Source organism: Lissotriton helveticus, chromosome 5_1, assembly GCF_964261635.1.
Source record: "Lissotriton helveticus chromosome 5_1, aLisHel1.1, whole genome shotgun sequence".
NCBI lineage: Eukaryota > Metazoa > Chordata > Amphibia > Caudata > Salamandridae > Lissotriton > Lissotriton helveticus.
The window spans coordinates 1,916,149,321-1,916,161,890 of record NC_136065.1 but is presented as its reverse complement, the minus strand read 5'-3'; the positions used below and the strand labels follow the sequence as shown (position 1 = coordinate 1,916,161,890).

The window sequence follows — 12,570 nt, the reverse complement described above, 5'->3', positions numbered from 1 at the left end:
CCAAGATATATGATTCCCAAAACTCAACCTGTGGTCCATACCAGACAACTGCACTCTTGCGGGAAAAAATGTAATATTTACAATTAAGTGCCTGGGACAGAGAAAGGGAAGAAATACTTCCTCCCCTATAGGCCCCAGATACTGGAATCTCTTGCTAGGGATATTAGGCAGGAGACCAACTATCTCAAATCTCAATCTATTATAAAATCCCACCTTTTAGAATAATTATTAGCTTAATGAACAATTACACTTACTGCTTTCTGACTGGTGTACAAAAATGCACTTTAGTGAGACACAATATTTATTGTGTGCTATATAAATTATCCCAGTCATCCATCCATTTATTCATCCCTCAGAATTATCTCCTTATAACCCCTTCTGCCTCTGAAGCCAGAGATGGTCTAATTGTCCGACTTTGTTCATTGGTAAATACGTTTTGGAGCAAGAAATCTCAGAAACCTGAAAAGAAGTTGTTGAAAGCAACACAAATACACGAAAAGACATTTTGCATGTTGCATCAAAGAGAAAGTTTATTGAAATGAACAAACGAGGAAGCAGGTTTAAAAAGAAATGCTCAGTAGTGGATAGAAAAGCAGCCACACAGCAAATATTTCAAGACTGAAAACCCTTGAACTCTCTTTCACAATATCTTCCAGTGATGTCACTGTACTTTGAAATGATATTACATTACACAGTAACACTGTGTGTTTGGCTATAAAATGTAATGGCATCCATAAACAGAGCGCCCTCGTAAGCAGCAAATGCTCGAAACCCGTGAGGCCACCAGCTCTGCACAAGGATGCTCTTTTTCAAGGTGAAAACGGAAAAGGGCGCTCTTATTAAGAGAGTTGTATACAAAGGCTCTGCAATACGTGTGTGGATGAAGGGCCAAGTAGTCCCGGAAAGTGTAATAATTCTAACGCGCTCCATTGGCTGGAATCCTTTACTCGCGTGTTCCATTGGCTGGGTCCGCAACCTTCAGCTCCTCCTCAAAATTCATTATTTCTCATGCACCTGCCGTTTTGAACTGACCGGTTTGCCATCAACCAAATCCTCTGTAATCGTTATGACCCGTGTAGTCCTGTTAGGGTCTGAAAAACAAAATACATAGAAACTGTTCAATCTGAGATGCAGCGACCATGGTGTATGCGTCACACGCGGGTTCGAATCTGACATTTATTTGGTTTGTTCCCTGTAAGTTACCCAGCCCTGCTGCCAGTGAGTTGGCTTTGCCTATTGTATTAACATGGTCTGTGGTAACGGTGAATGATGCCAGTGACATTTCCAAATTGTACGTTATGTGAAATTCCCTAAATATTCCTGAAATTTGCATTATGAGATTTTGTTTCGTTTTTTCCTTCCAGAAAACCGATTCCAGAAGAAAATGTCTGGCGTCAGCACCTCAATTTGCTTTTATTGAAAATAGTCCAGCAACACGTCACGCACTTAAACCATTTTTTTTTCAAAATGTACATGAACTGGAATGTTGTGACAAAGTTATGCAAATTCTCACTCTCCTAAAATGAACGTCCCCAGGTCACAACGTTGTGGCACTCCTTGAAAAGTGAATTGACTCGTGTACCTCAATGAGATGCGATCTGCCCTTTCGCTTGTCAGATAATCCTCCCATTAATCTTTAAAGCAAAGAAGTTAGAGCAATATAAAAGCTAGCAAGACTTACTGTGACATAGGCCACATTTCAAGTGGATTGTCTATCACTATCCCGTTTACTCTGTACAGAGCGGTCTCTTTGGGGGATGCCAACTGAAGCAGAGTCGTCACAAGGGGCAGTGGCCCTACATGTCCTTCTGGCGATCAGTACCGCAGGTAGCATAAGGAGAATGGCTCAAATAAAACCAGAACAAGGCCTGCACCTGCAGTGAAAGTGTAGGTAGCAGCAGCCCGTGCAGGTAAGAGCGGCGAGGCTGGGTTGGAGGGTGCGAGGGCGTGGGAGGGGGGAGGGGAGGGAGGGGATTTCGACAGAAGACGACAAGGGAAAATAATTATGTATTTAATTTTCCCTCGGGTCGTCGAATCCCCCCTCCCCCAACCTGGCCCCACCACTCTTACCTGCACGGGCCGCACCTGGGGCCTCATTTATGAGGCCTTGCGTCAGTTTTGCGCTTCTGATGCGTCACTTTATGTGACGTATCGACAGCGTAAAACATGCCTTCTGTTGCACACTATTTACAAAGTGACGCATCTAAGCAGAAGCGTCACTTTGTAAACCCCTGCGCTACATTATACCTGCGTCAAGTATAATGTATGCAGGGGGGGCTATCCTCCGCAAAAAGCCTCGTAGAAGTGACGCAGTGAAATCTATGAGATTTCAGTGCGTCACTTCTAGGATGCTGTTGCGTCAAAATCTTGCACCTGCCTCACAGCAGGCGTAAGATTGACGCAGGCCCTTTCACATGGGGCTTGCCCCATGTGAAAGGACGCATTGCTGGAGTTGCGTCACTTTTGTGACACACTCCAGCAATGCGTCACTTTTGCGCCATACAGATACGTCAGAAATACTGACGTATCTGTAACTTCTTGCGACATGATGCGTCATACAGTAAATATGACGCATCAGGTATGTCGCAAGGAGTGCGCACTGAGAAGTGACACATCGCTGCTTTCACGCAGCGATGCATCAGTTCTCATAAATGAGGCCCCTGGTCCATAGGTCAGTTCTTGGTTGTCTTTGGAGAGTTCAGAATTGGAATATCAGGGTTGCTTCAGGGCAGGATTGATCTCCATTGGTAGAGTCAAGTGCGGCTCACACTACAGAGAATGCAGCCGTCGAGAGCCGAGCTTCACTTGTACAGCTTTTCAGTGCTTTAGAAATGCAAGAGATGTAGCTAAGAATTCTGGTGCACTTGCAGAGCTGTTTGCAGATTTCAGCAGCATCTGATAATATAAGATAACAAATGCACTGCAGAATCTAACTCAGCGCTGTGACTGGTATAGACTGTGTGGGATGCAAGCGATGGTGTCAGAGCCTGTTTATTGTGACTGTGGGGTTTAAATGTATGGGCCCTGGGCGTCGCAAGAGAGCATTTACCTTTGGAAGAGGAACCGGTGCCAGAGCCGTAGCCTGTAGACGCGCTGGTGCTGCCAGAAACACTGCGTCCTCCTGAGCCAGAGTCCTGCGGAGGTTTAGCTTGTGGGACCTGTGAGGACCTGAATCCAGAGACACGTTTAATTCTATTATCCAGAGTAAAGAGCCTTATGAATGAATTAATGAGTTCTTTACTGCTTGATTAACAAAAATCATTGCAATTAAATCATCTTAGTAATAGGACAGTATACAAAAACATTATCACATTCCTGAAGTTAATAAATACCTGCATAAGAGTAAAGAACCGTATAATGATGTATTTCGTGAGGATAGAAGGAATGGCACATTTCATCACAGCTATCAAAATTTTCAAAAGGTTCAAAATTAGATTGGGTGGTATAAAAATGCTCCTGCAATGTCACTGACATAGCACAAAACATTTAGGGGCCTATTACAAGTACGGAGGTCATTATCCGCCGTACTCGCGGTGGCGGTCATGCATCTGCCTCATTACAATGCTGGACCGCTGCGGTCCGGCGAGCATATTAGGAGTTTCTCCTCCACTGCCCTTTTCATGGCAGGCTCACCCCATGAAAAGGCTGGCGGAGGGCAGACAAAGGAGGCCCTACAGGCCCCCTAGTCCCCGCCGTCATGGGGTGCATTCAGGGGGGCACTACATGTGCTTCCCTGTTTGCATGCACCCCAAGTACCAGGGCAGCATGGACTTCACAGTCCATACTGTTCTGGAACTTCTTTTGCGTTCCCATTGCGGCGCCCGTTTCAGGGCACTGCCATGGGAACGGCAAATGAAAAGACAGGGAAAACCTTTCAGACACAAGTTTTACTCGTAATCTGGCAGGCAGTCCCTGCACGGCTTTGGAGGTGCTGAGCTGGCGCAGACCCGGCACAGCACCGCCAAAGTCGTAATCAGTCCCTTGAACACTTCCATGACTTTAAAATCCCTGTATACAAAATCCCAAGATACTTATCTGTTATTATGTGTGCATGTATAGTAGTATGAAAATAATAAAATGCAATGAGTCCTCAGCAAACATTTAACTTCCTAGCCATATATCGCACTTAAGAAAATCAGTTATGGAACAACACGCACTGCGTTAGGCATAATTTAAAAAGATCCCTTAAAAATTGCTTCATTTCAACTATTAGCATTGTACCTGAGATGCTGTGTTGACCTCAATCAAGACAGTGATTTATGCACTAATTGTCTCCTACCTAGACAATGCGAACGCCTTATATTTTAGGCACCCCCCCAATACCTTGTACAGCGTCTTCAGGCATAAAATAGCAGCTAAGCTACTGCTCCGAATTCTAAAAACAATATCCATCAGCAACCACTAGCAACTCTACATTTGTTGCCAGTGCCTAAGTACATCATATTTAAAGCAATCTGTCTAACACCCAAACATCTGACAAATGTAGGGCCAAGCTATACACGGAAAAAACGACCTTCTGTGCTCCTCACTCTTCATCTTCTTGGAATAGCTAGAATCAAATGATGTAGACAATGTGGAAGGGCTTTCTCTTGCATGTCAGCTAGGATGTGGAACTCCCTCCCTCTGCAGATTAGGTAAAACCTAAATCACAATCTTTTGAGGAAACTTCTTAAAGCCTGGCGTTTTTTTCTTCCATAATTCTTGGCAAGTAGCCACCTCTCCCCTATGCTATAATCGTTTTTCAGCACCAGGACACACTTTGGGTAGTTGTTCGCGACCTAGAAATTGTCATTCATTAATTAATTTGTTCACCTAGGAGCCTTTATTCAGAGACTTAGGGCCTGATTTAGAGCTTGGCAGATGAGTTACTCCATCACAAATGTGACGGATATAACACCCTCCTTAATAAAAGTGCATTATATCCTACGGTACTTGTAATAATGCACATGGACTATCCATTACTTTTGTGCTTAGCTAAGGGCAAAGAAGAAATTCTTTGGTGGAGCTTGCTGCCACCTCCTTACCCCCCTGAGCCTTCGAGCAGATGCTGGTAGGTCGCAATCTCTTGCTCCAGCCGGCTCTTGATGTCCAGGAGTTGGTTGTACTCATCACTCTGGTGCTCTGTCTGTGCCCTGAGTTCGACCAGCTGCTCCTCTATGATGCTGATCTTGGCTTGCAGCTCTCCCAGCTGAGAACAATAGCGTCCTTCTGTCTCAGCCAAGTTCATCTCCAGGGAACTTTTCTGTCAAATCAAGAAAACACTGCTCAGTTAGTAAGTAGAAGGCAACTCTCTGAAATAAGTCTACAAACATTGCTTTTTTTTGTTAATGCATATCATTGCTGGTTAGCCTCCCCCTGACTCTACCTTTTGTATCAGCTTTTTATAGTGAATAGTCACTGAAGCTGATGTATTTGATCAAATGTAACTAAATTATTAATTGTGTTGTTTTAAAATGTATGTTATGCTTTTATGAGTATGCAACTCGAATAAAGCTTAAACTACCTACCACTGAAGCTGATGAAATTCGGTGAATTTCATTTGGGTTAATCCATTTCTTGGCTCTGAATAAACAGTTTTGGAGAGTTTCAAATGATAGTGATCCAACTGCCATCCACCTATAGAATATGGTCAATTTAAATTAACCTAGGCCTGGGAGAGATCCAACAAGAAGAAGGAGGAATAGAGGGAAAGGTGGAGACCACAATGATACAAAAGTGCCTAAAAATGGAGGACAGGAGTTTGGATTAATGTTGGTTGTTGTTCTTACGGTCTCTATTCTTCTAAATACACTGGGCACAATTATTAAAACCAAGTGTGTGTACAAATGGCAACATATATTATTTAAAGGAATTCACAAAAGTGAGCTGGCACTCGAAAATCAATTTACCCAGGGATATGGTTACAGCATTATGGTGCAATATTACACACGGATAAAGCTTATTCTTTGGCTGGGGAGCGAATTCAGATCATGGATACCATGGAAAATGAAAGAACATTGACTAGCTTGCGAGTTTATGGATATTTGCACACTTATCCCCCAACCCATTCCCACCCTGAAAATGATTATAGATTTTATTTTTGTCAGGGGCAGAAGTTAATCCTTCCACAGAGTAGAAAAGGGATGGTGAAGAACAATTGATGGAGACATTTTTTTACAATTTATCAATCATTATTTTGATTACATAACTGGAAATAGATTACTATTGAGTTATCACGCAAAAATATTAGGTTGCTTAAGAGTGGAGATGCCTTTTTAGCTGTGAATCTTTTCTTACCATTGTCATTTGTGACTGCAGCTCTATCTCTAGCGATTGCAAGGTCCGTCGCAGTTCTGACACCTCGCTTTTGGTTGATTGCACTTGCTCTACCCCAGTTGAGATCTGTTGTTTCAGCTCAGAACTCTGAAAGACAAATGAGGAAGAGTTGATGGGGTCTTCTTGGTTTTGTTTTTTGCAATCATCATAGTGGATAGATGAGTCCTCACCCTTTGGTTGAATTCTTCTTCTGCCCTCTTACGGTTCTCCGCTGCCAATCTTTCATATTGCTCCCTTGTCTTGGTCAGGAGGTCAAGGAGGTTTATGCCTGGAGCAGCTTTCATCTCAACATTGACATCTCCTTGAGTATCACTTTGGTGACCCTTCAGCTCCTGGAAAGAGTAAACAAGACCCCCCCTTAATTTTCATGCAAGAGATGTAAACAAATAGAAGATCAACATTAGAAATTGAGTCATGTTGAATTTTTTTTTAACCTAATACTGCAATTTTAAAAGGTGTTGGTGCTGATTGTCAAGAAAAGTAGTGTAAGTCACTAAACAACTAAGTAATGTTCAACATTTTAGCGTAAACCAAACAGTTTACAACTGGAGTATCCAACATTGAACTATGATCCATGCCAGATTGCAGCATATCCTCATAACACAAATTAGCGTACAATGAATCTAAATAGTCATTGGATAGCCCCTAAACCTGGCATGGACTCAGCCGTTGTGCACCACAATTTTGGCCTATAGTGTATGTAAACATTTGGTACCTTTCACTGGCCTCTAACAGATTGGTATTGAAAATATTGGCGTTTTGGGTTTAATCCATATTCATCACTTCCAAGACCATCTGAAACACATTTCTAGCTCTTACTTCTTCATGGTTCTTCTTGAGTGCTGCCAGCTCCTCAGTCAGGCTCTCCACTTGCGACTCAAGGTCAGATTTGGACAGGGTCAGCTCGTCCAATACCCGACGCAGCCCATTGGTGTCGGTCTCCACACTCTGGCGAAGCATCAGCTCATTCCCATACCTAGAAACATATTAAGCTTTAGGTTTTTTGTTCAAATATGTTCTATCTATTCTCTTAGCTATTGCCTGGTCATATTCACGTTAGTGGTGAGGATACATGTGGTGCATCAAGCCTTACCCATCTCAGCCAAACATGGTGTCCGCTATATTTGAATACACATAGAACGAGCCTCAGTGTAAGTGAGCTGAACATCCATTGAGTGTCATTTGGTGAGAAATACCAAGACTTTCTCAAGAAACACTTTAGAAACTTCATTCAGAGTGGCCCCTAAATCTCTAATTGGCCACAAGCAGGAGTTACCCGCCTAATAGTGAATTTTGACATATACCATAATTTCTTAAACCAAATAATGTTTTTTAAACAGTGATTTCTATTCAATTGTTTTTCCTGGTTCTGGTTTAAATTTGCCATGACATCTACACCAACATTATGACGAATGTCTGTTTTCCCACTGGTCAGTCATTTAAAATGTTGTTTTTGCACTTAACATATACTGCAAACATTGGTGCCAAATTGCACCTGCACCATTGCAAAGCATTCAGTCTGGAAATATATCTGCAGTGGAGCCAGTGCAAATACATCACTCCCCTACTAGAGCTACCTCATTTTCTCCCAAGTGTAGGGCATATACATTTGTCCCACTTCCTTTCCCACATTGCAGTATTTAAACTCCTTGAAAACCTCCTAAAACATGTTGCACTTTAAGGAAGTATTTTCATCTAATAGGCGATTAAAGGCCTTGTGTAAGGAGTGGACATGTTGGAAGGGAGTTCCCATGGATCCATGCTCTGCTGATGTCACCAGCAGCTTATATACTGTGTTAAAGTAATAGGCACATTGCGGGGGCAGTTTCTCTACATTAAAATGAGCTTTCTAAATTTGAGGCCTTTAGCGAGAAGCTAAAATTGCCAATGCTCACTTTCTTAAGAACAGGGTCAGTAAAGTGAAGACATTACCATAGCTGTTCACCTGTGCCTTCCATGCTTCGAGAGAAGCTGCCTGGTCCCTAGTTACAGTGAGCTGTCTGCTGTAGGGGGCCACAGCTTTAAGTGTGCTAGGAGGCATTAATGTTTCTTTACTGTCCACGTTGCGTGAGTTGGAAGTGTGCTGAGGTGAACCATATGTTTTACTCACTTGAGTTTGAAGTCATCAGCAGCCAGCCTTGCATTATCGACCTGCAGGACAATGGTGGCATTGGCCACTTGGGCAGTTAAGATCTGCAAGCACAAGATGACAGAAGAAAGAGTTAAGGCCTACTCGTTCATAGAATATTGCATGTAACGCGGGGTGCAGGCTGGGCCACGTTATTTACAATGGGAATTACAATATTACATTTTCCTGTTGACGAAGTGGTGTCTTTCAAATCTGTAAGTGCTGAGCTACTGAGAAAGCCTGCTTAAAGTGCTGAAACTCACACTGAACTAGAAACATGATAACAACAGCATCTGAATACGGTATCAATATATCATTATAGTGAAAATTGCCAGAAAACAAATTATCACTTCAGTTTTCTAAAGTCTAGTCCACATGAAGCCCCATTCTGGTTCCCTTTTAGAAAAATCATATTTCTGCAGTGTGTACTTAGATCTCTGTATTACATTTGGTAAACACAGATTTCTGATTCCTTCCTCTGCTGCTTATCACCTGTAAGTGAGCTAGGAATTTAGCATAGTAAAATCAGCTGCAAAGTTCGGTACACACAGGCACTTCCTTGTTCTATTGGAAGAGAAAAATAGCTGCCAAATAAGGAATTTTGGGCTAGAAGTTTGAAGCCTTTTTACAGTCGAAACAGGCCATTAGCGAACACAAAAGGGCTTTTTCTAATGCATCAAATGCAACGTGTGACCCCATAACACATTACAGAATCACAATTTGGGTTTGCAGAATAATAACGATTCGGTATTTTGAAGGGCATGTTTAGGGCATCCCTTTCACTAATACTAATGTTTTGCGATCGGAATGTAGTCGCAAAACATTCATTCTTTACCACCCTCTCAAAATTGGTGGTAACTCATTTGCAAATGAGAAGGGGTCCCCTGGTGACCCCTTCCCCTTTTAGAATGTTTGAAACAATATTTTTCGGAGCAGGCAGTGTTCCCACAAACCACTGCCTACTCTTAAAAAATAAAAATTAAACATTTCATGTTTTCTTTTCAGATGCATTCTATTTTCCTTTAAGGAAAACAGGCAACGTTTGAAAAAAGTATTATTTTATTTAAAAACAATCACATCATAAATAAGGCCCCTGGTGGTTTGCTGACTCCAGCAGACCACCACCCCAGTGAGGACAGCAAATTCTAGTGGGTCACAGATTGTGACGTACCTCATTTATATTCATGAGGTATGTCGAATTATGGTCCATTACGAATCAGTAATTTGCAAAACGACCTATTGGTACATAGGTTAACAAATTACCACACTGTTCACAAATAAACCGGTAGAAAATTGCAACCAGTTGTGCGTACATCTAGCCCTGACTTCGAAGATTTCTTAAAAAACTACTAACCCAATTGTTTAAACTGATTTTGAATGAAAGCTGCTGAGATTAATTCACATTCATTTTGTATTTCAAACTAATTACATAATGTATTTAGAATGCGATTTCATACATGTAAACCAGTTTAATTTCCTTCTAAATGCTTATACAAACCAAAGGAGTCTTATTGCAAAAGGCAAGTAAATGTTACGAGTTGCCTAAGAAGGTCTGCTGACCTTACTCTGTCTCCGGACTTGATGAACAACTCATTTTCTGGGTCACCTTTTCAGTTTTCATGCCACAATAAACATTCGAGTGTGCGAAGCTGCTGCAAGAACAGTTCTGCCAAAGACTATCACTTAGGAGCCCGGGGATGGAAACAAAGGAGGTTGTGAAACCTGAGATTATAATTCCACAGAAACTTCAAGGACCCCCGAGAAACAGCTTTATGTCTTGATGGGTTGTTCTTGGTCTCACTAATTAGTCATGTTTAGAGTCATGGGGAGATGTTCTTAGATTTTGGGTTACTCTCTATAACTCCAACTTCATAATGCAAATGGGAAACTCCCACAAGGAAAACGTTTGCTTAGAGGCTGTGTGCGTCAGTAAGTGAGGTTGTTGTAAGAAGTTGCACTATCCAGTATGGTTTGGCCTCTGGGTTATCCGGCGTGCAGAGGAACAAACATACTGTGCAGAATATGATTTGCATCTAGTCATTCTAAGAAAATGCTTCCTGTGCTTCAAAGCCGCCTTCTAGTATTCCCATGCCAGGAAATACATTGATGTTTTCTGCCTTAACTTATCTCTGGTATCATACTTTTCTATCATGACATGAATGTCTATCTGCTTAACCGCATGACACATATTATACGGCTTCTATAATTTTTTATTCTCTTTCCTGCATAAAGTATTTCTATTACTTGATTGTAGTGTATGACCTGTATAGAACAATTTACAACAATTAATTTAGTGACTTGTACTTAAGAAATGTAGACCATAACAATACCACGACCATCGCTTTATCTCTAAACATTTGCTTTCAAACTTTGTGGGTTTTGTAGAGCCCAGATATAATTACTAGATTGTATCCTGCAGTTCAGAGAATAACGTTGGGGAGCTAAATGTTTAGGCACAATTTTAGGAACTGGGAGCCACACATAGGAACTGGGGTATCATTTGGGTTATTGCCTCTAAGATAGTGTACACACATGGTAGCGAACATTGGCCTAATTGCTTGTGATATCGACAATTGTTTATGATCAAACCTCTTTTTACACGTAGGTGTGTCTGTCGAGAATGATAATGATACATTATTTTTAATTTTTATAAAATGGTAAGGTTAGAAATAGAAAACATTTCTGTGAGACAAAGAAGTACATAGAGAAACTGATCGAATAACTTGGATAAGGCACACTCCGAAAGATGGAGAAGGAGAAAAAGAAGTACCTTTAAGTAATTATTGTTGATTGTCGAGATCATTGTCTAAAACAAGGAATTAATTTAACGTGGTTTGATACTTTACCTTAGTCTGCAGATCTACGATTTGTGTGAAATATTTACTGTAGTCCTTTTCTCCCGCAGCTGGTCTTTGCATTGCGTACCACTCTTTGATTTTACGCTCAAGTTCGGCGTTGGCAGCCTCTAGTTGCCTGACCTTATCCAAGTAGGCAGCCAAGCGGTCGTTGAGGTTCTGCATGGTCTCCTTCTCCCCGGCAGAGAGAAGGCCCTCACCATGTCCATGACTAGCATGGCTCCATTGGTCCCCATGTCCAGCCTGGCCCCATTGGCCCCACTGGCCCTCATGGTCACTGCCAACAAACCCACCACCAACACCACCACCAAAGTTACCTCCGACACCCCCAGCCAAGCCCATTCCAGCACCACCAGCAAAACTGCCACCAGCATAGCCCCCGAAAAAGACCCCAGCATGGCTACCCTGACTAGCACCCAGCCTTACACCAGTATTCTGAGAAGAAACACCTTGAGAGGTTATGCCCCCAATGCCCTGACTAGCACCCTGTCTCCCACCAGTATTCTGAGAAGAAACTTGAGAGGATATGCCTCCAATACCCTGACTAGCACCCTGTCTACCACCAGTATTCTGAGAAGTAACACTACGAGAGGATATGCTCCCAGTACTGCTGCGTAAGCTTGCCATGCTGTACTATCGTTGGTGCACCAGCTCAAGAAAGGCAGCAGAGGTGGTGACTGACTGCTGGGGAAATGGTTACTCCTTATATACAAATTGGAGAGGGCGTGCCCGCTCACTAAGTACTATTTTCCATGTCAATGTGCAGTGTTTAACAACTTATTCTCTCTCACTCTTTAAAAGATCAATTATACTCATTATTAATCATCCTTGTTTCTTTTCCATGTACACCACTGCCCTAGGGGTGTTTGTTCTGTCAGGATGGGAGAAGGGCGCAGCAGGTAATCCTTTTCAGAGAAATGTACTTTTCAGGATTTGAAGAAAGAGCTGCAAAAGTGTTGATTGCTCTTCTGGCTCTCGAGCTGCTGCGCACTCATGTGCTCCATTCTGCAGCCACCCAACCTTCCGCACATCCAGGCAGGTCAGAGTGACCAGATTTTGATAACTAAAATCATGTACACACCAAAGACATAGCAGAAGAACTACGCACACACATCGAATTCAAACATTAAATGCAACTTTGACCATGGGCGTTGAATCACCAAAATGCTAGGGGTAGCAGAAGTGACATCATATAACCACCATTCGATCCTGTAACATCATAGGAAGTGACGTTATATAAACTGTAGTACAGTAAGAACTGCAGGTGTAACC

At 42.2% G+C, this 12,570-nt stretch overlaps 1 protein-coding gene across 1 annotated transcript; it reads right to left on the bottom strand.

Moving 5' to 3' along the window:
* Nucleotides 1–503: 503 nt before the first annotated feature.
* LOC144756011 (keratin, type I cytoskeletal 12-like) lies at nt 504–11,978 on the bottom strand. The gene is made up of 8 exons (XM_078645486.1): nt 11,290–11,978; nt 8,426–8,508; nt 7,135–7,291; nt 6,486–6,647; nt 6,277–6,402; nt 5,025–5,242; nt 3,050–3,168; nt 504–1,091 (listed from the first exon to the last, which is right to left on the bottom strand). The coding sequence occupies exons 1-8, from the start codon at nt 11,923–11,925 to the stop codon at nt 1,000–1,002; spliced, it is 1,593 nt and encodes a 530-aa protein (XP_078501612.1). The 5' UTR covers nt 11,926–11,978; the 3' UTR covers nt 504–999.
* Between the last annotated feature and the right edge of the window lie 592 nt (nt 11,979–12,570).